The sequence below is a fragment of the Columba livia genome, chromosome 6 (genome assembly GCF_036013475.1).
Source record: "Columba livia isolate bColLiv1 breed racing homer chromosome 6, bColLiv1.pat.W.v2, whole genome shotgun sequence".
Classification (NCBI taxonomy): Eukaryota; Metazoa; Chordata; class Aves; order Columbiformes; family Columbidae; genus Columba; species Columba livia.
Window position 1 is genome coordinate 21,766,919 of NC_088607.1, and position 25,988 is coordinate 21,792,906.

The 25,988-nt window shown below is 45.6% G+C and overlaps 1 protein-coding gene across 12 annotated transcripts in view; it reads left to right on the top strand.

Annotated features, from left to right (window-relative positions):
- Positions 1-25,988, top strand: part of TLL2 (tolloid like 2) — a 100,713-nt gene that overhangs the window by 17,385 nt on the left and 57,340 nt on the right. For 6 of the 12 annotated variants that reach the window (XM_065067511.1, XM_065067513.1, XM_065067512.1 and 3 more), the window contains exon 2: positions 14,262-14,372. The exons of 2 other annotated variants lie outside the window; for them this stretch is intronic. In XM_065067511.1, coding sequence (XP_064923583.1) covers positions 14,262-14,372 — 111 coding nt within the window. Of the gene's footprint in view, positions 1-4,329; positions 4,470-14,261; positions 14,373-25,566; positions 25,584-25,988 lie in introns of those variants that run through there. 4 more of the 12 variants (XM_065067519.1, XM_065067522.1, XM_065067524.1 and 1 more) reach the window with 2 other exon arrangements.

The window sequence follows — 25,988 nt, forward strand, 5'->3', positions numbered from 1 at the left end:
GATTGTGGCAGCACAGGAGAGGTCATAGGAACAAGTGGCTGGGAAGGAGGAAGGGGAGAAAAGAGATAAAACTGGCTGCCTCTGGGAGTGTAAAGCAACAATTCTGTAAGCTGCATGCACAGTGAGACAGTATTTTTGTTGTGTGTGTGCTTGTCTCGTTGTGCTTACTTGTCTGGACAGTCATAGCTGTAGTTAATGTACACTGAGAGACCTTCTGGTTTCCATGAACTCATAGGAGATTTTATGTATTAGTGATCAAATGTAATCAGAAAGCACTAAGCATCAGTTAGGAGTTTATGAAGGTGTGGAAGGTAGACCATATTTGCATATGCATGAAGCATAAGCTTTGTTGAGTTTCATCTTCAGCTGGATGCTTTAAGCCAGTCTTGCTGCGTGAGGGGACAGAACTCAGCTTGGCTGGCCTTCCCTAGGAGGTGAAGGATTAATGATGCTTCCTTCAAATTACTTAACACTGTAGTTTTATGCTGGCTCTTCACATCTGTTGCGGTGTGATACAATGCTGAATGCCATGAAGGTCCTTTAAATGTCAAACAGCTTCCCCTTGAAATCCTTCTGACTTCAGACCCTTTGGTTCCAGTCTGGAGCTGGGTCTGCTAGCAATTTTATTTTGCATGAATTCCACCACTTTGCCTTTTGAGATAGCAGTGTGTTGATTTTTCTTCTATACCCAGTCTCCACTGTACTGATTTCTGTTAATAAGAAGACTTGTGTGTTTTGCAATGATTTCCCCAAAAGCTACATCTTACCACAAGGAGACAGACTGTGGCAGAGATCCTGGATGCATTCCTAGCAGTCTCTGAGGGCAGCCTTCTGTTACTGTAGCCTCCTACTTGCATGTGCTCCAGGCTTCCTGCAGAGTTCAGGGCATGAAATAACTCCTGTAATTTGGACCCACGGGAAGAGGCTGAACTGGAGAGGACCCTGCACTAACAGTGGGAGCAGAGGTGGCCGCAGTTAGCGTGCTGAATTGCGCAGCGTTTTCATTCATTCCAGCTGTTTAACAGGATTACATGAGGAGTGGCTTCTGCCTGCAGGCACTTAGTGCCTATGGAAATCTGCAGCTGTCTGGATCAGTTACGTGCAAATCTGATGCCCCTCCTTTATGCGTAGGAATTTATGAATGACGAAAACCATGTGAATCAATTGCATGAGTAATTCTTCGTGTGCTTCACCCTATGTCAGATTTGAGGGGGACTTTCAGTTAACTGTGTCTTGCAGCCCCTGACAGCTTCCCCAAAGAGGGAGGAGATACTTTGGGATGGCCACAAGGTGTAGGAATAGGATAGTTTTGGTCAATGTGAATCCCATTGACTTGGGTAATGGGAAACAGCCCAGTGTGCAAGTGAACCTGGAGCTGAATGCTCTCATCTTTTGCTTGGTCCAGCTATAGCATAACTGCCTTGCGAAGTGGCAAGGACTTGAAACCCTTCCACCTCAAGAGAGGGGAAGTAACTCCAGCACCTTGGTGCTGGCCAGCAGCAGATGGTCTGTCTAATGGTGGAGCACTGGGATGGGAAGCTGGGACACGCAGCTCTACCTTGGATTCTGTGACTGAAAAAAAAATTGCTTCACTTGTTCAGAAAGGGCTGAGAAACATGTCTTTGCGTGGATCTTTAGGACATCTGTTTGGTGCCTGCTTCAGCAAGCTTTGTCTGAAGAGATGAGGTGGGTTTTACTGTGCAAGGCCCATTCCAGTAGGCACAGATTCTGCACTGTGCTTTCTTGAGATGCAAGTGTAATGTGCCATTATTGACAAGGAAAATAGTGGCATCCATGTACTTTACTTTTGAGCTTTTAAATCCTTCTAATAGCCTCCACTGCATTTCCAAACAGAGATATTTATTGTCTGCTTCCATGACTAGATCTACCTTTTGGAGAGCAGTGCCCCTGAGTGCCTTACCTGTCTGTCTGCTCAGTCTTCCTATCTACCCAGCTACAGACCATTAGTTTGGATGGGGTCTAGCTGTAATTTGGCAAATGACCTGTTGCCACAGTGGAACTGAGCAGGAACTGAGTGGAACTGTGCATTAAAAGTGAGATGCTAATTTCAGCAAAATGTGGAAACGTGGAATTATAACTTACATGGAGCCCCAGAGCTTTGTTTATGCTTTGAGGAGTTCTGACAACTACAGCCTGGCACCTGATGGTGATTTCTGGATGAGGGCTGACTAAAAAGCACTCCTACCCTATGAGTAAGTCACTTCTCTGGAACCAGGAGCAGGGGGTGGTGGCATTGCCTGACCTGATAGATCATCTTCACATGTTGTGAAGGTGTTCATTGTAGGTCTTTTCTCACCGTGGTCCATTAAGTGTGTTGCTGAGGTGCCATGATCCCGGGAGGAGGCAGCCTTTAGACCATTCAGCATCACCTGAGTGTGGAAGGGGCTGGGGAAGCCCAGGCAGACCTGGGAACAAAGGAACCGTTGCTGTGAGCTGCGTGTTGAAACCTTGCTCTGTGGAAGCCAGACAATCTCCCATTTATTTGTAAGTGGCATTTGGTCACAGTTTTTTGGCAACATGTGGAAACTGTTTAAATTAGCCGTGTGAGCTGTAAGTGAAACAGGTGCATGTTCTTGGGCAGGCTTTTGTCACTGATGTTTGAGCGAGTGGAGACTGCAGCTGGCTTGCTTGGAAGCGGGGAGCATGTCCTCACACAGATGTGGTTAAGTGCTTGAAGTGAAACAGAACTAGAATGTTACGGGGTGTACATCGATAAAGGCCTCATGGGCACCTACTGGATAACAAGATGAATGGATGTAATGACACTTAACCCTTCACTGCTGGTGCAAGATCAGTTGTGTCAACAGAAGACTGTAGGTCTGTGACTTTTTTGCTTGTGTCTTCCACTTGTATGTTGGTATATCGACACACTAGTTTAAAGCTCTGAGGTCTGATCAGACCACAGTTCTACACCTTTCTGAGCAATCTTAGTAAATAGAGACTAAAGAGATCTTGTCGAAGAAAGCAGAACTTTGTGACTGCTGTGGCTTTAGGGTTTGATTCTTGAGAGCAATTTTATATGGGGAGAAATTGCATCTGAAACTGATGCCTTTATAACTGGAGCTTTGGCAGCCTCTGAAATTTAAATTCTTGTAGAGCTCTGTATGCTGGGAGAGTTGTGCTGCTGTACAGCCCTAGGTGCTCACTGTGATGTGTATGGCTGAGACAATAAAAATGGCCTTGAATATTTAGAGTGTTGACTTTATATGTGCCAGCTGTGATGGGATAGACCAACGTGGGAGTTTCTGAGACTGCAGTGATGGTTGGTGTGGATGCTTGGGTGACTGAGTTTAGCTGTTGTGGGAAAGTAACACTGAAAGACAACGACAGAGTTTATGGCAGTGGGGTTCAGAAAAGGGTGGGGAAGTGATGAAAACAGAGCTCTGGGAGCATTGCTGATAGGGCAGACCGGGAAGGCAGAAGTTCTGGGACATGAGAAGGAGCTACCTGAAGGAAGACCATTGCAGGAATCTCTCCTGTTAGGGCAGCACTGTGACTTTGTGTGTGTGTGTCACACAGGGACATCTGCAAAGTGCAGCATTCAGATGTGGGTGTGCTGCTGACGGTCTTGTCATGCTCCCCCTTGCAAAGCAAACCTGAGGAAGTGTCTGTTGGGGCAGGCTGGCTGGCTGTGTGGGTCCTCTGCCTTGTGTCTCTAAAGGTGCAAATCTAGAGAGGTATTTGAGCAGGCTGCTGACAAGGTTTACGAGCTACAGAAGGGAAAGCAGTAGATCCTGTTTGCTCTGTACAAATAATGAGGAAAGGCAATCACTGTTTATTTTTCAGGCTTTCTTGTAGGAGTTTAAAACTGGGAATAACTAGAAGGGGTATGGGGTGGTTTAGGTGGCTCTAGTTGTCTTCCTGAACGAAGGTTTCTGTGACCAAGGTGAGTGACTTGGCAAATGCCTGTTTCTGGGCAAGCTGGTGGTACGGGGACTTTCCCTGAGGTGCACAGTGCAGGTACGAGTCTCCTTTCTTGGACACTGATGGGCTCAGCCCTTCCACAAGCTTGGGGGCACCAGCAGCCACCCCACCAGCACAGGCAGCCGCTGTGCAGAGGGATTCTCTTTGCTGGAAGCATCAAATGCTTCAAATGTAAAACCAACCTGTTTTCAAACTTAAGAGGTGAACCAAACAGCTGTTTGTGATGACAAATACTGATATTTTGGCTTACGGACAAGCTTGAGTGAAATTTCTCTTGGGATGTGTTTTGACCTCTCCTTTTTATTCATTTTGTTCATATGTTTCCTTAAACTGTTTTTGCCCAATGTGAGGTTTACCCGGAAGCATCCTTGTCACAGGCGTCACTCTGGTAATGTTTTGCATGCTGCTGGGGGTGGAGCGCTCCATTTTCCAAGGTTATTTTTAACTCCTAAGTTCTGGTGGTGAGGCCAGTCCAGGACGGTGGCTGGATTCCTCACATGGAAGGGCTGCGCTCTGCTGCCACGGTGAGTGATTTCCCCTCCTCTTGCTCAGAGTGCCGCTGTAATTTTTTGTGAGTAGCATCTCCCTCTGGGGAGTGTCTGTGAAGTTTGATTTTTAGAGGGAAGAGGGAGGAAAGGAGATAAAATCTGCTGATCCTTTTTTGTTGTGTTTTGTTTGGGTTTTTTTTTTTGGTTGTGCAGGGAAAAAAATGCATTTTTGTATTTTTTGCCCCTTATTTACATTGGTGCCGTGTTTCAGGTGGCATCATGGCTCAGCATGTGCCTGGGACAGAGCTGGTGCTTTGTGCAGCCAACCTCTCCTAAACTTGTGTTGCTTACTGCTTTGCTGTGTAGTGCTACGAGGCACACTCACCTATTTCCTCTGCTATCACCTCCTGCTTTTCCGTGGTGCTGTGATTTTGCAGCTTGCAAGGGCCCCAGTCCTGTGGGGTGCTGACCCTTTTATTCCTTGGAGGGAGCTCAGTGGTCTGTGGAGGTTCTTGCTGGTTTGCAGGGCAGGACTCTGGCATTTGCCCAGTTCTTGAGATCTCGCACATGGAGGGCATTTTCTTTTGCCTTTTCTGCTGAGTGCCTAGGCCTGGCTTTGGGCACAAACCCCACTGTAGTCTGGGGGTGCCCTTGGTCACATCACACGCTATTCGGTGCTGTAGCCACTCTGGCTGACAATCTCATTCTGATTTCTTCATTGTTGTGTTTTTGGCAACCCAGATTCCCCACCCAGGCCTGAGAATTTAACATCAGCACATTTGCATGACTGATCAGATTTGTCTCGCTTCTATGACGACATTGTTTCTATGGAAAACTAATGGATTCTCATGTTGTATTTTTAATGGCTGAAACCACCCCCCTGCCACCCTCCCATCCCTGAGTTCTCAGAGGGGAAGTCTGTAAACAGCACAAATTAGCTATCTTCTGTAAATAGCTCCCATTTCTTTCCTGCCCACTGTCCATTTCTTTTCTCTTTTCCAACAGTGCTGCAACATTTCTCTCCTGGTGCTGGTGGGTAAAGAACAATGAGCAAAATGAGCCTGTGTTTGCTTTCCTTGTCTGGCCCTTGAGTAGACATGATATATCGTCAGCAACCCCCTTTCATCCAGGACCACGTGGTTTTAAATTGTCAGCCTGCCGTAAAGTTTGCTCCAAGCAGGCCAGAGTTGCTACCTTCCTCTTTGGAGATGCAGCTCAGATAATGACTCTGCTTCTGTTCATTTTTGTGATGAGTGAATTTTTTTGTGTGGGTGGGCCGGTGGCAGTGAATTCCCCTGCTGCATTGCTTGGGGTGAGAACAGTGAGGTTTTGACACCTAGTGTGTCAGGGAAAAGGGGTGGATTTCTGAAGGAAGGAAGCTGTCACCTGAAGGAAAAACATCCCTCCCCAAGTGATAAGTCAAATAAGATCTAATGGTTCACTCTGCGTTGTGAGCATGGCTGGTGAAATGTCCTCAGTGGGGGGACAGTGCTTAGCTACTGAGCTGTTCCAAATCAAGTTTAGGGTTAGAGCAGTTTTAGTCTTAAATTTTCTTCTGCCATCTCTAAGGTTGTTCCTTCTCAACGTAATTTTGAGGAATAAATCCAGAGCAAGTCACATGGTATGGGAATTACCTGAGGAGAAGGTCTGACCTTGATTGTCTCCTCCCAGAAGACTGAAGCTGGTGGCCAGAAGGCTCAGAAAATCTCTCTGGTGTGACAGCTGCTGAGGGGGATGCTATGTGTTAGGTCAAGGTCTCCTAACCCGTGGTCCCGAGAAAGCAGTGTTGAAGGAGGACCTGAATGCCTGAGACAGAAACTGTTGGCAGCCAGTCCCTGTGCCTGTCCAGGGTGAGAGGGTGATCCTTATCTGCCCCAGCCTTAAAAGGTTGACTGCTGAAAATCACGGCCTGTGTTCCCCACAAGTGGAGGGGAAGAGCCTTTGAAAAGAGCTTGTTCCACTGCCTCACAGCTGGGCTGCACTCAGTTGTCCTTATTGCGCTGCCTACCCCAGACTTGGCTTGTGCACTGAGATGTGCTTGCCACTGAAGACCTTGCCTTCAGCCCCAGGAGCCCAAGGTGGAGTGGTGTCTCTCTCTGAGGGTAGCTGGAGTTATTGGGGAGTTCAACTGCACTTGGAGTTCCTACCTTCAGGGTTTAGGTCCAGATATCTGGAGTACAACACCAGCCTCATACCTTAGCCAGTACATCACGTTTGCATGATTTGGTGATGAAGATGGACAAGCAGGAAACTATGGAGGTCTGATTGCTTAGTTACTTAGGACAAAAATGTTGCTAGTTCTTTAGAAAAGAGTGCTGCAGGTATGGAGATAAGGTGGTTGATCTGAATTCTTGTGGTGATGGGGAGAAAAGGCGGTAGGAGAGTATCTGCTCTGTGCTGGCAGAGGCTGGGCTGAAGCCAGCAGCTGTGTAAAGTGTTACTTCTCTGAATGTGATTGTTGCTTGGGGCTTTGGATTACATTAGCATGAAAAAATGCCTCCGAGCGAAGGGCCACAAATCATAGCTGGGCCAACAGGGAGGGAAAGAGGACTATAAAGCAGGAAATCAACTTAATACTCAGTGGGTGTTTGCAGTGTGCTCACCCTTCCTTCAAATTGCCAAAGGAAAGATTAATTAAAGTTATATTGAGCAGCAAAAATGATGGAGGGTGTGAGACAGGGCTTTTGTCGTACAGCTTTCTCCATAATTAATTGACAAAGGCATTCTTGGATTTCATTACCCAGAACTTTGCCATCTCCTGCTCTTAAATGGCAGCTGAAGCGATGCTGGATTTCCAAGCCATTTGTTGCTGCCTTGCAGGTTGAGCTGAAGGGGGACACTTCATAGGCTCTTGGAAAAGGTACTGCCTCTGTTAAGGAGTGTCACCATGCTATTTATGGGTCCTATCACTTAAAAGCGTTTTGTGGTCTGATCCTATCTGCTGGCAGTTTTGTTTCTTGGTTGCCACTTGTAGTAAGGTTGAAAACTGTGTGCACTGCAAGGTGGTGTTGGCAGGGGATGGAGATAGCTGGTGCCCAGGTCTCTTGTCTCTGCTGTCTTTATTTAGTCAGAATAACTTTTGAGCAGGCTGTGACAAAAGCTATAGGAGGCCGGGGCTTGTCTGGACCACTTGGTAACCGTCAAACAGAGAGAGAAGTGTGTGTGGCTCCCCCTTCCCTGCATCACGATCCAGCTGCCATCTGTGTCCCTTCTGTACTTTTCATGAAAAGTTGCACCTGATCAGCACTGTATTTCTGAGAGGCTTTTCCTGCTTGCACCAGCTGCTTTTTGAGGCTGCTGTGTGTTACTTTCCCTCTCTGGGGTAAGCTTTGGAGACATGAGGGCTTTGCCTTTATGATGGAGTTTCAGAAGCTAACTCCTCTAAGCTGAGATGCAGCTCAACTTGCCAGGTTCTACCTGTCAGTGACTATAGCATTTCTTCCCAAATTTTCCCTTGAAGATCATACCTTGGTTTGATGGCAGAGCTTCCCTTAAATCTGGCTGAATATGAAGCTTTCTGCTTGTCCTTCTGAAAAGAAGCTGCAGTTCTCTCTAAGAGGGCAATGCAAGAGGCAGTTTCTACATGCCATGCTCTTGTAAGGGGAAAACTCTCCTGTCTGCCCAGCAGTCCAAGGTCTGGCAATCTTGGAAGTTTGTTTCCTCTGCTGATTTCCGTAATAAATTCCTGAATATGCTTAATAGTGCAGGGCTGGGAGATGTGGAGCAGGGTGAAGCTTTGGATTAATTGGATACAGTAGCTCCAGTCTTTATTGGCAATATGAACACCGTGGCCATGCCCGACTTCTTTTTGTTGAGCATTATTGCTGTGATGACTGATTGCACCTTTCTGTGGGATACTGCAGAAAATAACTTTATTGTTTAAAAAGTGTATATAACACTTTCCTGATGCAAGGCCAGGACTACATGTTTCTAAAATCAATTGTAATTGATGGGACCAAGAAGAGGATAAAGTGATCACAGTTTAGCGCAAATGCTGGGTTTGGCACTTCTTAAACCAGCTAGGACAGAAGAAACAGTGGCTGAGTTGGTTAAATTACATGAAGTCAGCAAACCAAGGGTTTTGATTTGTTTCTGGCAAGGACATCTTGCCAGGCTATTGGCTTAAAGAGAAGATAAGAGGTCTGTTCTGAGTCACCACTGGCTCTTTCTCTATGTGGCTCTTAACTTTGTTTAACTTGGAGAACCAACAGGCTTATCAACACTAGCCCTGTTTAAAAGCAATTTCACTGCACTCTCTTCTACAGGCTAGGAAAGTGTTAACTGCTCAGCTTATGGATGTAGGTAGCCAATGACACAAAATATATGCTTTCTCATCATCCCTGGGTGCTCTAAACAGAGACTGTTTCTTCATAGTCCACTAGCTCAATGCAGTGAAAGATCTTTTTTCTTCTTTCTTGTCTACCTTATGTACAGATTGCTTGCTCAAGCACTAAGCAATCAAAAATGGAGAGATGTCCAAGCAAGGATGGGATGGGGTAGTATGTAGTTGACAGCTAAACATTGGGGTGGAGGGAAGAAATGCTGAGCTGGCAGAAGTTGAGGGGAAGAGTCTCCCTTTGAAGTGGTGATACAGAGTAGGGATGTGCTGCTTGCACTTGGGACCAAGCTGGATCTGAAAGCCCTTCCTGCTTTGTGAGAAAAGAAGGTGCTAAAGTCAAAGCCCCTCCTCAGCAGAGTGGAGCATCTGTGGCCATGGTGGAGTTGGACAGCTGGGAAAGGTACTTGTGTCCCTCAAGCAGCAGGAGGGGGCCAGGGTTGCCTGGGCAGATGGACAGCCAAGTGAGTTGCAGAGCTTGGTGTCACTTGCACAAAAGTGAGGTCTCCAAGTGAATTTAACTGCCTGTGGTGTGGCTTTGTGCATGTCTGTCTGGGGGGTAGAGATCAAACTACATATGTTTGCGTGTCTGTGATAGCTTCTTCCTAAAGTCTGTTGTCTGCCTGCATGTAAAATGTGGCCAAGAGGCACTCTGCAGACTGTGTACAGCTTGCAGGGAGAACAATTCAGAGCTGCACAGCCAAAGCCCAATCTCGATCAGCATTGCCATGGGACATGTGCCATCAGCTAGAGCAGAAAGCAGAGCAAGAAAGTTATGAAGCTCACGTAGCTCAGTAAACTTTATGTGGAAACAGGAGGGGTTAATCCAGTCCCTTGGGTTTTGCACCCACATTGAGCAGCATCCTCAACCCTGTAAGGTGGTCTGAAGTACCGGGCAGCAGCCATCCCCGTGCAGAGCTTTCTTGTGAAGAGGCAGGTGTTTAACCATTTAAGAGCCCGTAGAGGGAGCTGCTTTGCTGCCTGTGGCACGGATTCCCAGCTCTGTGTTCACATGTGCCCTTCTGCACTGCTCATCGTAACGGGAATGGATTCATAGGTTGTTGGACTAGAGTGACTGCCATGTCAATGTGGAAGAGACGAAGACCTTGAGTGAGGAAGCAACCAGCAGCAGGAAAGTTATGAATGTTAAAATGAAAATATGTTTCTCCTAACTTAATTATGGCAAGTGCTATAATTCATGGCACTGAATTGATCAGTTCTTAGTTAAAATAACGTGGAATTCAGCCAAGGGAGAGTATGTATCATTCCTTATATCTGGTCATTGTATAGGTTCACATGCATGTTTGCGGTTTTGGACAAACTCAAGCCCAAAGTATTTATTTGTTCCTGCATTGTCACCTTCCAGGAAAATAAATTAATTGAACATCAATCAGAATTTCTGTCATAATCCAGTCTCCTGCAGATACCTTCCCAAGAGAGGGTGCTGTGGGAGCACTGCATGTGATAATTTAGGCAGTTCAGGTTTCTGCAGAAGTCTGAACTGGGATTCAGACGCTGATTCCCAGGAGATTTAGACAGTTTTGAAATATTCACTGCCATTTAGAAGTGGACTGTCTTAGACATTCCCCCACAAACTGGGACTCATTTCTGAAATGAAACATGCTCCCTGGGCAGGGGAGCTCCTGCTCACTGAAAACTGAATTGCTGGGAAACGCCACTGATGCCAGCTCTGGCTCCAGACACCCTTGCTGCATGGAGGGGTTTACTGCCAGAGCCTTTGAGGCAGCTTATCCACGAAGCTGGCCGGTGGGAAACTTTGGTTGTTCCTGATGAGGAGAAACAAACTGATCCAGATGAAAACATAATGGCTGAATATGGTGGTCTTGATGCTTTTCTTTTACTCGTTACTGCCATTTGTTTCCCGTTCTCCTTTGGCTTGAGTGTGTGATGCTCAGGTTGTGGCCCTATTTCCAAAATGTTGGTTTGCGTTATTTTCTCTCCTTTCACTGGTTTCTACCTTGTTTTGAGGCCTTGCTCTTCACTCTGGCACAGTTGTTAGTTTGCCCAAAGGAATGTGTTGAGTTTTTATTTTGCGGTATGAATCTTTCTTAGCATACTTCAGAATTCTGTTCTGCTGGTTCTTGTGCCAGCGGGTGGTTCAACAACAGCAGCAGACCTGTCTTCCAGCGAAGAAAGGAATATGGAGGTGCTGGGAACACACCTTGATCTGTTGATTTTATTTATCTGTGGTTAGACTGCATTGTTACCCCTAATGAAACTGTGGCCGGTGTTGACAATTAAATCTGCCAGTGCTCAGACCTGTCAGGTTGGGAAGCATCAGCAAATGATCAAAAATAACTGGCGTGTTTTTACCAGTGCATAAATAGTCATAATGTTGTTTGCCAGGAGGTGGCACTCATTATTGTCTGCATATGCCCAGCACTCCTTGCCAGCAGCTCATGTTCCTAAGGTGGGACATTGGTTTTCCCTTGTACTTTTTGGATATGGCAAATTCAACTCTACAACTAGAGAAGCTGGTGCCTTATGATCTTCCAGCATGGAAGCAAACTCTCATATTTGTTCCATCAACATCAATAAGTGCTGCTCTATTCTTACTATCCAAAAGGATTAATGGATCTTAAAGAAAAGCTGGCACGTTGTAGTACTGAGTGTTAAGAGTTTGCACCTGGCTGTATGCTGCAGAGCTCTCTGCCAAGAGAAATACTGGTTTCCCAGTTTGTTAGCCTGCTGTGGGGAGACTTGAAATTTTTTTTGTTTGTTTTTGTTTTCTTTTTTGGAAATCCTCCCACATTAAATTAAAAAGGAGACATTGGTAAAGGAAATCAGAAGGGATGCTTTGAGATGCTTCATTTGCCAGCAGTCTCTGAACTTGTGACCCTTTAAAATAAAGTACTTGGGCTTTCCTGTGGGATGACTCCCTTGGGGTGGAAGCAAGCGTCTTTCAGGCTTGCATGCCTCTAGGAAGGAGCTTTTGACAGCACAGGAGAAGTTGCAGCACAGCATTCTCAGCCGGGACTTCCAGCGAGGAAGTTGTTCAGCTGGTTTGGGGCTGTGATAAATCATGGTTCCCCTGGAGCACACTGGGACTGCAGAGAGCTGGTAATAAATGCTAGGGAAATGCAGCTTTTGTAGTGGGCCATCTTTCAGGATGATGTATGGCTTTGTAACAGAAAGAGATTCCTTTGCTAGGGCTGGGAGAAAACTGCTGCCTTCCATTGGGAAGGAAAATGTAACAATTCCATTGATGTAAATCCGTGCTGCAGGCCTGCTCTGAAAGCCGTGATTTGGCACGGGCTGCCTTAGCCCAAGAAACAAACTGTGTCGTACTAACACAGGGGAGCCACCGAGAGCCCAGGGTGGTAGTCATTAGTTTAGGGCTGAAGTGGAATGATAGATTTGGCAGGAGGATAGGGAATGGATATCAAATTAGCCAGTATAATAGTGACCTATCAAATGTGGCTGGGGAGGGAATAGAATGGTGTGGGATGCTGTTTGCGTATCTGCCCCTTGACTGCACCATTGTCTTGAGCAAATAATTTATCTGGACAAAAAAAATGTCTTTTCTTCAAATTGTAGTTATAAGAGCATATGTCTCTGCTTTCTTTCACTGGCATTTCCCAATCAGCTTGGGATGTTTGGCCATGCTGGTAGACTTGTTAACTGGCGGGGATCTGGCAGTATTTTAGGTTCTTCTCTGTTGATCATGAGTGCTTGGATTGCCAAGAAGTTGGGGAGAGTTCTGTGTTAGTGTAACAAACAGAGGCTCTGTCCTAGTTACAGTTGATGTCAGCCTGTGTATAGGTTTGCCTGCACTAACAGAGGTCTCTTCTGGAGCTGTTGCCATGCTTCTGTAGTCTGGGCTTTAGTACCACTGCTAAGGAGACCCAATCAAAAAGACAGACCCAGCCTCCTTTGGGGCTTTCTCCCATTACTGTGCTGTGGCCAAGTAACCAGGGGGGGACAGCTTTGTTCCAGGGAAAGGGAGATGCATGTGAGTTCCCTCCACTCAGCCCAGGGCTCTGTAGCTCATAGCAGCTCTTGGCAGGGTTGGTTTGTGGTAGCCAGGATGTGCCCGGTAGCAGGCAAAGGCTTCTTGCCATTCCTGTCTTCCAGAACAGTGACACTGGCAAATGCTGTTGTACCAGTTGAGATGCAGAATAAGAGGAGGCAAGTGCTGCATCAGAACCAGGACCATGTTACATCAGGAAGTACTCTCTGTAATTCAGTTGCCACAGATTGGATTGCGAGTTTCTGGTATTCAGGCAAGGGTCCATATTTTATTTGGCCTTGGCAGTAGAAGTGAAATGATTGGTAACATGCATTGGTTTCTCAGGCCTAACATGCTTTGATCAGTGATGTTGCTAGTGTAGCAATGGGATGTTTTTCCACCCTTAGTAATGTAGATGTTGTTGACTTAACAAGAGAAGAAAAAATTATTCCATCAAATCTGGTCACTGTTGCAGACTGTGAATCAATATTGCTTCTTGTCTGACTTGCTTTTAAACTGTACCACTGATTAATTTGCTTGGTTTTATTTTTTTTTATTATTATTTTTGTCAACTTATGCAGGCTTCTTTTATGAGTTTTAACACTTCTGTTCATAACCTGATTGTTATCTCTGAAAGATCTGTTCTGCTTGGTCAAGTGCTTCATTGCCTGTGTTTATTTTGTTCACATTCCCAGAATGGTAACTGCACACTGCAGCGTCAACTCAGTCAGGATACTCCCAGGGTATAATTTGTTCCACTCAGATGATTTCCAGTCTGTTTCTCTGAGCTGTGAATGTGGAGGTATCAGTTTGTTTACCTTATTTTCATGGCTTCTGGCTGAATCTCAAGGATGTTTACAAAATTTAAAAAATCTGCAAACTTATATATGGGTAACTGATCCACAAGAGGACAAATAACTGGTGTTTCTCTACCAAAGTGGAACCGGTAGGCTGGCTCTCAGCTTGGCTTTAGGGCAGTGCGGTGTGTCTGAGTGCTAACCCGGTGTATGAGGTCCTGCAGGGTGACAACTGCAGTCTTGAGATGTCTGCAGCTGAGTGCGAGTCCTTCACCACTGTCCTCCTGTCCTGTGCAAATCGTTGGCCTGGGAATTATGTGATTGCAACATCCCAGGATCTGAGCTGCAACTTCACTAGTTCCTTCAGACTAACTAGGGAAATGCCACTGATTGTCCTCCTTGTAGGCTTTAATGAAGGGTGAATGCCACCATCTTAGTGCGTGTTTGAGAGCCAGACCTGTAACAATGTAACCTGAAACACAGACCTGTAACACGAGGAATCCCAGCTAATCAGCTCCTTTTGGTTAAATCTGCACAGTGCTTTAATTTAAATGCTCTTGCTGGGCCTTCACTGATGTCCACTCTGTGCTTTGAAAACTACTGCTGTGTATTACCTTTTTCTGGTCCGTGGAGTAATCACCTTTTAGGTGTGATATGGGGCGCATAGGAACTGTACTTCCCTTCCAAAATAAAAACTAAACTAATTGCAGTTTGTTTCTCTCCAGCTGCCTTTTGGGGAGATATCGCTTTAGATGAAGATGATCTGAAGCTGTTTCAAATAGACAGAACTGTTGACTTAACAAAACACTCAGATGGAAACGCAAGACACACTTCAGGTAAGGGCAGCCCCAACATGGTGATGCCTCTTTCCCCTCCTTTTATCCTTGGAGAGGAAGGAGTTCCCTCTCACCTGTGGTGCCTGTTCCTGCAGGCAGGGAGGTGCATGCAGAGCTCAGTTATGTCACTGAGGGTGGGATCCAACTCTGAACTTTGTTAAACAAAAACTGAATTGCAATTTGATGTAGCCAATTCTATCTTGTCTGAGGGAGAAGATTTTCAAATTTACAACACTGGTCTTTTTCTGCAAGGAACTGCCTTTCTGCAAATTTGGAAGTAAATGTGTTAGAAATAGGGACACTTGGTTTGGGATTAGTTTTGACTTTTATTGTTGTCCCACACTTTTATTGCAATGTACAGTCTTAATGGAATAATGCATTTTTTCAGCTCTCTACCTCGGTGAAACCCACTGCAGTCTTTCATACAGACTACTCTTGAAGTGATGTTATAATTGAAATAAGTTAACAATTGTGTTGATTTTTCTATAAAGCAAATAATAGATGGTGTAACACATACTTATGTTGCCCCCCTGCACTGCTCTTGTGCATGCTCGGTCTTGTGCCAGACCAGAGTTGTTTCTTGATCCAGGAGCTCTCTCTGGACTCCAGCTCTAACAGTCTCCAAAACTCCCTGCAGTAGGTTTAGAGGCTTCTCTGCAGAGTTGTTGCCTCTTCTCCACTTTGTGCTGCAAGAGAGAAATTGCTGGAAGTCTGAGCTCTGAGACGTTGAAAAGTTGGGTAGAGCCAGGAATCACTGAAAATGCATGTTCACCTGATCCCTGTGCATCTCAGCTCATGTTGTATCATTTGTAAGGACTGGTGGCTGGTTCTGTATCCTTGTGACTGCCTACCTTTGCTTTCAGAGCATCTTAGCATTGTATAGATCATGTTCTGGGGATGAGTGCTCCAGCTTCCTGTTGGCATGAGTGCAAAAGATTACACATCCAATACAAACGCATGATTTTGTTGTCTAAGTAACTGATTAAGCTCATGGAAATGCTGACATTCTGGGCAGAGGAGGGCTGTCCAGTTCTTCAGATTAGATTGCTCCCTAGAAGTGCAATTATCCTGTGCTGTTGTTTCGCCTAGCCCATTGATATCACATTTTGAGCTGTGACAGATGATTAGGAGTAGGTTGCCTTCAGAGGAGAAGGTAAATTAGAAAATGAGGACTAAGTGAGACAGGCAGCATTCATCTGTTCTGCATCCCTTTGTTAGTTCCTGAAGTCAGATGAGGAGACTACTGGGGAAACAAAGCCAGGTGGTATTTGATTGTATTTAGTCTGCTCTGGTGGCTTTTTTTAGCTGCCATATCTAGCACATTTCTTTTCACTTGGCACTGGTACCAGACCTGTGTCATCTGGCAAATGAATTGTTTTTTATAACACACATTTCTTTCATGTCGTGCAAGCACTGGTCTCTTACAACCATGGCTCGTGTTGTATGGTTGGACTAGTCTCTTCCTTGCAGCTTTTACTGACTGAGGCAAAGGCAGTGCACCATACGTTGCTTTGCTTTAGGTGAATGGTGGGTGATATCACATCACTTGCTTGGCCCTTGGCTCTGTCAGGCTTCATTTGTCCCCCTGGCTTTCAGCCCCTGGCAGTGCCATCTGACCAGTGGGCAGCCCCTGTTCTGCAGAGCCTGCACAGAGGGACCTCTGCGCTGCCCTGCCTGGGGCTCTCTGCAGGGGCACGAGGGGCTGGTTCCGCTCTTGTGGGGCTTGCTTGACACTCATGTGAATTGTAAGAGGGTGGTCTACTTCAGCATGGTGGGGATTGGGACCCATTCTTCCCTGGGAGAAACTCCTGCTCTCTGCTTTTTTTATTTCCAGTGGGAAGAATGCAACCTCTGTACAGAAACAGCCTAAGACCTTTTATGAATGGGACCCCTTGAATTATAACATTTCAGAGTTCCCTAAAGCTGTTAATCGGATTAGTTGTATAGTGGAGGAAGTACTTAATACGTATATACAGACACACAGGCTCTTCGTATCTGGGAGCTTCAGTTCTGAACATGCATTCTTCTTCACATGTGTTGTTTCCTTGTCCCCAGAAAATGCTGTTTGGCTGGGAGGAGGGGTGAAAATTGTGCCATTTGACACTGTTGGGCTGTTTATAGGCTTACACCCTATTAGCTTGTGTGGAGCATCTGCAGCTGTCAGGCCCTGGAGAAAGAATAAGGTTCCCATGTTCCTGTGGCAGTGGACATCGTTCTTCACTGTATTCAACTGAAGGTGACCTGTTTTAGTAAAAGCTCTGCCTTGGTTCATGAGGGCTGAGACTGCCAGATGTTTCAAGGTTTCCCATTCTTAATTCTTTTCATCTTCTTCCAGTCTTGCTCTAGAAAGGTAGTGATGCCCTTCTCTGAGAGAGGGGCAGGGAATCCGATCTGTGGGCTGCATGGATTCTGCCACAGGTCTCTGTGCTGAGCTTAATTTCACATTGTGGACATATTTCAGGCTTGATTTCTGCATTAATTTCCTCCTTGCAGAAACACTATAATCACTATTTAGACCCTCAAAATTTGGGAGTGTATTTGAGAGTGGGATGTCTTTTATTTTGCTGAATCAGCAGTGCCCTTGTTTTAGCTTCTGGGAGAATGGATGCCTTGAAGTTCGTTGTTTCCAAGCATTTTCTCAGCAATATTTTGAGCTACTGTTTCATTCCCGCTATGTGTGATCTAAAGCAATGGATTGAATAGTATTGTCCTCCTGGTGAAGTCACAGAGCAGGGTCATGGTTCTTTCCCTCAGAGGAACGTTGGCTCAGAGCTTTCTGGTGATGCTGTGGAAGATTGTTTATGGGGGGTTTACAGTTAGGGGTAGCTGTCTCCTTGGTACCCAGCTTGGTACCTTGCTTCAGAGCACCAGCAATTATGTCCCTCTTCAGCTTTGTCTGGATGTCTCTGTCCGGTGTGTCAGGATTATTTTGTGTGATTGGTCACATAAAGGATTTGCATTACGTAGGGAATTGCATCACTTGTGTTACGTACTTAAAGCTTTTTGGAGTGCAGAATATGACCTCATAGTCCTTATTTATATGAGCTGTCTCCTTTGCTCCAAAAAAGCTTCCATTCCAAGGATTTGTCAGAAAGAGCACAGACTGAGCAGCTGAAAACTGCAGAAGGCTTTGCAATACCATCTTGTGTGCAGACATCATTCTCTGATATGTTTACAGCAGTAGGGTTTTCTTCAGGCTGTGTTGAGGGAAAAGCAGGCATGATGGCAATCTACAGCTAAGTCGAGCCCATTTAATCCAAGTAGTTTCTAGGTGTCTGCCTGTTGATCTCAGCTGACTTTGTTAAAACTCTGAGCTCTAAGATAGCAGAGAGTTACTTGCAAACAGTGCAGATGAACTCTGAGTGAATGCCAGCAGACGTGCTCTTCTAAGAGGGCTCAGGACTGCAAACTATAGTTCATTTCTCACCTGGACCCTTTCAGGATTTGCCTGAAGATTAATTCCATGGTGCTTTCCTCCAACCCAGTTTTAAATAATTCCAGTTATATGACTTCTGTGCTCCTTTACACAGGTCTTTCAACCTCAGCTTTGTTCTACCTGAAGCTCAGTTTTACTCTTGTCAGTGATCTGGTAAAATAAGTGGTTACAATTGCACAGTTTGACCTCTCCTTGAGTTGAGGTAAATGTTTTTCTAGTTTTCCAAACCAGAAAAAAAGTTGTGGGTTTTTTTCTCCTATTAGCTGCCCTTCTTTGAAACTTAGGTCCTAAGCTCAAAGAATTGCTTGTGTTCTTTTTGTTTGTTGATTATTAGAGAATCTGCAGGCCAAACTATGCCCTCCACATCATCTGTTCATCTTGCTATTACTATCTGTAATAAGAATCTGCCAAACAGGAAATTTCCTCCTCCCCCAAAAGTGTTTTGGAGCTAGAACAGGAAAAAACCAGTAAGGGATGTTGTTAAAATGAACGTGTTACTTTGCATTTAAATGCTTACGTTTGCTGCTTCCCTGTCTCTATTTCTGTGGGATTAAGTTTAGATGCCATGTTTGCTATGAAAATTGGTTGTTCTCATGCAATGGTGTTGAAGTGGATAGCCTCAGGATTTGGCCCCATAGAGATACAGTAATGGTTCAAAACATAATGAAAAGCATTAGGTACCTGGAGATCTGCCAGTGAGTGCTGTCCTCAGCAAGCCCATGCTTCACCAGCTCCTAATCACTCTGATGAAAGATTTTTTTTCAAAGAAATTACAGTTTTGAAAAGTTTCTCATAGTTGGTGGGGTGTGATTGTGTGATTGCTTTTGTTGTGTTTTTTTTTTTTTTTTTTTTTTTTAACTTTAGTGAAAATATTTGCTTTTACAATATAATTTTCGTTCAGAAGAAACTTGAGTCAAAGAAGATTCCTGTGCTGCTGAGAACCCCCAGATATCTTTGAAATGTGGGGAAACAAGCAAACCCGCAGGCAGGTTGTCACCTCTCTTTTGGACCCAAGCGAGCCTGCTGGTGCAAGGTGATTGTTTTATTGCTTTATCTGCTGAAGCATTCACCACGAAGAGAGAAGACCTTTCCTTTTCTTGCCATGCCTATGAGAAGGCTGTGCCTATTTAATTAATCCTAACAGGTTTAAGTCTTTTCTGGCAGCTTAGGGATTAAGAAGACTTTTCTGGTTTTTCTCTTTTCCTGACTTTTGTATCACAGAGGCAGTTTCTAGTCCTGAAAGGCACCTCTGTGAGTGAGGAAGGCGAGTTTGTCTCTCCTGGGTCTGGCACCAGCAGATCAGCAGAAGCGGGAGTCCAGGTGCTCTCCATCATGCCGGGCCAGCGACTCTGCATCCCGCTGCCGCCAAGAATGCTTTTCCACAACAGTCAAAACAGTGTTGGGCTTTTTTGCCTCTGATCCTGAGAAGTTTTTAGGCTCATGGCTTAAAGGCCTTGATGAGACTTTCACTCTGCCACAAGTGAGTGGCAGGAAGGATTTACAGAGCATCTTTGCTAGCTACAGTGAGCAATACTTCAGATAACAGTGCAGCTGGGACAGGGATATGTTTGATCCCAGCATTTCTACTGGAATCTGAGGGAAGACAGAGGCTGCCATGAATGGCTGGAGGCTCTGACAGCAAATTTATGCAAGTTACTCTCTGGCAGACAAGGCAGACAGGAGTTCTGCATTAAACTTTCTCTTTATAAGAGCAGGGAGTTGGTTTGTTGGCACACACTAGCTCCACTGTTCTTAAGCATGCTGTGAAAATGCAGGCAGCTACTCCACCAGATCTGTACAAGGTCCACATCTGCAGAAGGCTGCTTTGCTTTTTCTTGCTTTGGGGTGCCATGATCACCTGGTTTCATGGGAATCTCTCTGTTTCAGGACTGGCTCAAAGATGTAATTTTTTTTTTTTCCTGTAGCATGACAACCCAGGAATCACAGATTTAAATGCAATGTGTGTAAAGGGCTTTGGGCTGTGGAGGCAAACCTTGAAGAGATCTGGAAGGGAGCAGAAGAATGTGCAGTACTGTGTGACTGCACACCTGAAAGCCCGTATGGTGCGGGGGGATGGCTGCAGTGCTTTTCAAGCTACATAGCAGCTTTTCATTCACTCGTGGTGGGCTGTCAACACCTGAAACAGGTTTCACTGTTCTCTGGTTACAGTCCTGAGAAATGGCATTGATTCACGTGTGACATGGGGATTGCTCGCAGGATAGGTTGCTGGAGTGCAGCTCTCCTGCCAAGACTTGTGCTGTTCAGCCAGGGTGGAGAATAAGACTTCTTCTCCCCTGGAGGTGCTGGAAGCAGTCACAGGCAGGGCATTGGCAGAGGTTGCTCAGTCTAGGGGCTGTGCCCAGTAGCAGTGCTGCACATTACTTCCAAGTCGTCTCTGATGCTATTGTTATGTTTCTAGTGCATTTTACGTTAGTACAAAATCCACTTCCAGAAGAATGCAAAATCCAAGGATTTTAGAGCATAACTAACTGAGATTCCAGGGAAAATGTAATTTATGGATTTTGAAGGAGAGACTGTTGAATTCAGCTGACTTGACACATGCATGCCAAGCTCAGAGTTGTTTTCCCCTTGTAATTCATGTTTGGTTCAGAGCAGAAAAGGTGGACTTCAGCATTACTGGATTCAGCGCTGCCCGGGGCCCAACATCTAATTCATTTAGGCTCAGAGCATATCTATGGGTTGTGCTAACTCAGTCTGAGCTGTGTTGGTTGTAACCAGCCAGGAGTAATGCAAATAACTATGTATATGCTGTAATATAACCCACATCTGTGAACTCTCTACAGATGTTTGCTCTTCCAGTGGGAAATCTTTAGTGAAGGTTGCTTCCTCTTACGTGGGTAGAGGAACATCTTTGTTCCAAGAGATCTGTCTGAGGGCTCTGTCCATCCTTTTGCACACCTCCTTTCAGTTTTCCACAACACGTGGTGTGCACTTTAGGGATGTCTCTTTGAAGTCTATGCAGTCTCTTAATAGGAAGAGGAGACTCAGTCTGTTCTGTGGAAAGGTAGGTGCCAAACGCCTGGTGCTTGGCCTGTTGCTGAGGTTTGTTTAGCTGTGCCAAATGATTTTTCCTACAACTAGCCCCAGTGTTTATCTTTGAGTCCATTCAGTTGGGCATTTTACCAGAGCAGACAACCATGAAATGAATTTCCTGTAGTTCTGTAGTTTGCTAAGGCAAGGCAGGAGCTCGCCTTTGGAAGAACTAGGTGAGTTCTCTAGATCTGAGGGTGCTCTTATTCACACTGGTGTTTGGAATTACCCCCTTTCCGCAGTTCCACATTTCTGTACAGTAAGCCAGTGGTTTTATCTTTGCAGAAAAGCAGATAATGTGTTTTTTTTTTTCCTTCCAGCCCAGAGTCTTGCAATCCTATTGCAACCTCCTCAGAAATGCCTGATTTTCTCCAGCATAAAAATAATTGCCTAGAAAGTGCATGACCCTTGGCTATTGCTGATGAACCTTCCAATTTGCCCTGTAGCTAAGGCTGTCCTGCTAGCAAATACTAATCTTTAGGGTTGATACTGTCATTGCAAATTCTTTTCTTTTTTGATTCCTGAGTGCCAATTTGAAGTCCTTTTTGGAAAATGTTGAGAGGGATTTTTCCCTCCAGTTGCTGATCTTGGGGATGCACTTTTGCTAGTCATAGGAACAGTCTGCCAGTCTGCTGCCTGACGGGAGGAGAGGATAGAAGGGGATCAAGTCAAGGTACCAAAGCATAGGACGTGTGTATGTGCAAAGAGGACAGATCTCCTTTGCAAGGTTGAAGTAGCTTTGAGTCAGGACAGCGCGGCAGTCAGGAGCAGGGAATGTGCCTTGTCCGGCATGTCTGCCTGTTCTCATCTTGCCCCTGCTACTGGGCTGATCTGTCAGACAGCACGTGTGGGGTGATTGCACAGACTTCGGGTCTGGAGCCCCAGGGATGTGCTGCATGGCACATGTGCTGGCCTGTCCAGTGAGCTGCAGCTCAGCGCAAGGCACGGATGCTGCTCTGGAGTGCTTTGCATCTCAGGCTTCCAAAAGCACAGCACAGGCCAGCTTTGTGGTTTTGGCTGGGCTGTTTTGCCCTTTCTGCGCTACTTGCTTCCAGTAAGGAGGAATTCCCTTGGCTGTTCAGTGTGGTGGTTTCTTTGCTGCTGCCCTTGTATGCGTGAGGTATGTATATATGTATGTTCTGATTTTTATCACTCCACATATGTGTTACACATTCAGTTCTCCTGCTTTAGATATTCCCACTCATCCTTGGGTCACCCGTAGCTGATTTCCCATTGCCCAGAGGGCTGTATTCTCCTCCCTCAGGAGCCAGTTTCACCTTACCCCCTACCCAAAGAGGCTTTGTTGTGTTTGGCTGTATCTCTCTTCCTGTAATCACCAAAGGGAGTGAGTTAGTTGTTTTCCTTGCTTGCCTCCTCAGACCTCTCCCTTAGGTGATACCTATAGCGAGCTGTCTCACATGCTGACAAATGCTCTTACCGTCATCCCTGTTTCCCAGTGTGCGTTTTGTTCCTACTTTTGCTGTGTTTTGTACAGTCCCTATGTGACCTTGAAGTATGATGGGGGAGAGAGTGTGGTGCTTGAGTGCTAGATAACATTTGAGTGGACATCAGATGTTAGGGGAGAGCAGCCCACAGCCTCCCCGGGCAGTGAGCTGCTGCTCCGTGATGTGCCTGACTAGCAACAAGAGGTGCTGGAGTCTTTACTCCACCTGTCCCACCACAAGGTATGCAGGTTCTGATTTTCTTTGGACTAGGTTCTTTCCAGTATGACATGTTACTTCAAAACCAGTTGGGACCAGTGGGGCTTACAGTGTTCCTTCACACGGTGGGCTGTGGTGTTCCAAACTTGGCTTGTGACAAAGCAGAGAAGTGCCTCGCTCCCTGCAAGAGAAATAAAGTCTGTCTCCTCTTTCCCCTTTGCTTGTGATAAAGGTTGGGCAGTGCACAGAGAGTCACAAGGAATAAGTGAAGATACCATGTGGTCCTTGTCAGGGCACAGCCTAAATGATACAGCCCTGTTACTTGCTGTCTGTTCGCCAGGGTGTAAGATGTATTTTTTCCTCATTGTGGTTCCTGGTGGCAGCTGGTCACATGCACCACAAAGTTTATTTTGCAAATGCACTGTTCCCTGAAATCAAGTTTTCTGGATGGTGGCCTCTCGCCTGTCAAAATAAGTGGTTTTATTTCTGCTGTGCTGCCAATATTCAGCCTTACGTAGTTTTTCTTTTAGTGATTTTATGAGCTTTGCAGTGTTGCTCAAATTAAACCACACAAGCAATAAAGCTTTCTGCACTATAACGAAAATCCCCAGCTATTTCCAACTCTGCCACTTATTCATTCTGATTGGAAAGTTTGGTGGTGTTTATCCTGTGAGTCCAATTTATATGCTGCTTTCAGAAATCAGCCAGGAAGGCAGTAACTTGGTATCAGTCTTGTCAAACACTGCACATCAGAAATCAATCAACTTAGATTTTGTTAATGAGCAATTAACTTTCTTTAAGCACCCAAAGACATCTGCAGAAACTATATACATTGATGCCACAGTTGAAGCTGCTTCTAAGCAGCCTGTTTCTATAGCTCCTTCCTATTCGATGTGGTACCACCGTCAGCTTTGGGCATCACTGCAGCAATATCACTGCACAGATGATGCTGCATCCCTGCTGATCCCTGCTTGACTTTGCCTGTTGTTGGCTCCCAGCTCCACTGCTTTCCCCATCCCATAAGCTCTCTTTTGGGCACATCTCACACACCTGGAAGTTGGTGCTAGATGGCATTATTAACCCTTTACAGAGCTGGGGTAGTCACCATGTAGAGCATTTGTAACATCTGATTTCTGTTGGCATCTGTCTTGCTCTTGATCGCTCTTAATTAAATTTTCTTTTGCTCTTGTCTACAGCTGGTATAACACACTGGGAGGCTGTTCCTTTTATTGATGCCAGAAGAGTCTGAATAGTCTATTGTGTTTAAGTGGAGGTTATTAAATAGCTTTATATTAATTAACTGTGATGCGGGGAACACATGGGCAAATGTACTTGAGGAGATCAGTTTATCCATATGGAAATGACATTGGAAGTTAAATCCATTACCCTAATTGTAAAATTCGACAGTGCTTAGACATTAACCACAGAGTGGCCTAAATCATGCATTTGTTTCAGAGCTGGACAAATGCCTAATTTCCTTGAACACTTGCTCAAATGAAAAATTGAATTTCCCTCAACTGCACAGGCTGCCTTGACGTTTCTGAGAGTGTTTTAGCAAATGACAGAAATGGTCAAAGAAAGAGTATGGTCTAATAAGCTCTGGAAGCAGTCATTGCAGAAAAGTCACTCCATGAGACTGGCTCGGATGCCTTGACCCTCAGGCTCTTTCCTTTCAAGTGGGAATGTTGCTGTGCCCACAAAATAAAAGTTGCTTACCCTGTTCAGTGAAATAGCTGACAGGTCCAAGAAACAATTGGTAGCCAAAATGGCTTGATGGATAATAGCAAACAACAAATAAATTAGAAGAAGTTGTAAACTGCTCATGGTTGATTGTGAACAGAAAGGGGTTACATTTGTGGAATAAATGTGTTCACTCTGAGCTGCTTGTTCAGGCCTAATTTGGAAAGAAGAGCTGGTGTTTGTAGCTACAGTGGACAAAAAAACCTTCGCTGTGGCTCCCCTTTTCAAATGGCAAGGACAAAGTATTTATTCAGCTGTGAAGTGGGGAAAGAAAGCAAATTAGTTTTAGACTGAAATGCTGGACTGTGTTTACTGCTGTAATTCTGAGGCCAGATGGCGACTTGGACACCCCTGGGGAAATGGTAACAAGTTTCTCCGGGGCAAAGATCAGAGGCAAAAGGAAATATTCAGATTATCTTGCTGTTCCACTTCCTAGAGCAGAGCAGATAGTGTGAGATGCATGAAGCTGTGCTGAGGAGGGGATTAGCCACTTTTTGCAGTTGATGGTGTTGCTGAATCCTGGAGTCGGTTTGTGGCAGAGAGTGGGTTTGAGACCTGACTTCCCCATTTAACTGCAGCTGCCTCTGGGTTGGATGGGGCAGCTTCTCTGCCAGCAGCTTACTGCACTGGGGAAAGCTCCTCTGCTGCTTGTCCAGCTCCCCCGCTGTGTCTGTAATGGCTGCAAATGATTCCAGCATCTGTTTGACCATGGGGCTGGAGGTGGCATAAGGCTACTCGGCAGTGGTCATGCTTGGCTTTCACTCTCAAAGCTTTTTAAACCCCGCTTGCCCTACTTCATACCTCAGTTTCTCTTCTGTTGGCAGTCCATTTGGGGTGTCCTTTAAACAAGCTGTGGTGGAGCTGGTTGATGACCAAGTGGATGCAGTGTCTATGCTACATCTACTTAGTATTCTCAACTACCTATTAAACATGGCACAGGCTCCCAGGGGCAAGAAGTCACCAAAAATCTCCAAGAAGCTCCAGAATGGGGAGCATCTTAATGTCCAGGCAGAAAGCAATCTGGCAGAAAGGTCTCTGTGCTAGCACCGCACACTCTTTGTGGCAGGAGTTTTAATTGCATTCAAACATAATTTAGCTTCCAGTGTAGTGTTTTCGAGTTAATTTTTATCCAGTATAAACAAGGTAGGGTGAAAACAAAAGGATTAGGAGGGCTCGGTGGGAGGAGCGGTTGGGGCAGGGTGCAGAGAGCCCTGGGCTCTGACAGGGAGCCCACAGCCGAACAGGACAGGGATGCTGCAGGGCAGCAAGCTGTGCCTGGCTGTGCCCATAGCAGCCCGAGGCTGAAGCGATTAGACTGTGCAGGTCAGAGGGAAAGGGATGTAGCAGAGGGGGGCCGGGGGGCTTGTACTGCCTGTTAGAACAGTAATGGGCAAACCCAAGCCAGCTAAGCCAGCTCTTACTGTTTACTTATCACCTGCAAGTTCACTTTTGTTTTTCTTTCCTTTCAAACGAAAGACAGAGAAGGAGGCGGCTTACTATGGGTCGAGAGGAATGTGATGGCGAGGCAGACACCTGTTAAGAGTAGATCTTGATCCATCAGACTGACAAGAAATGAAGTGCAATGGGGTGGGGGGATAATTGGTGCTGCACATTACTGCTTTGATGTGCTGGGAGGGGAAAAGTTGAACACTGTATGTGGGGACTGGGCCATAGAGCAGAGACATGCACATGAACAAAGTACTCGTGTACTCACTTTAGCTTTTAATT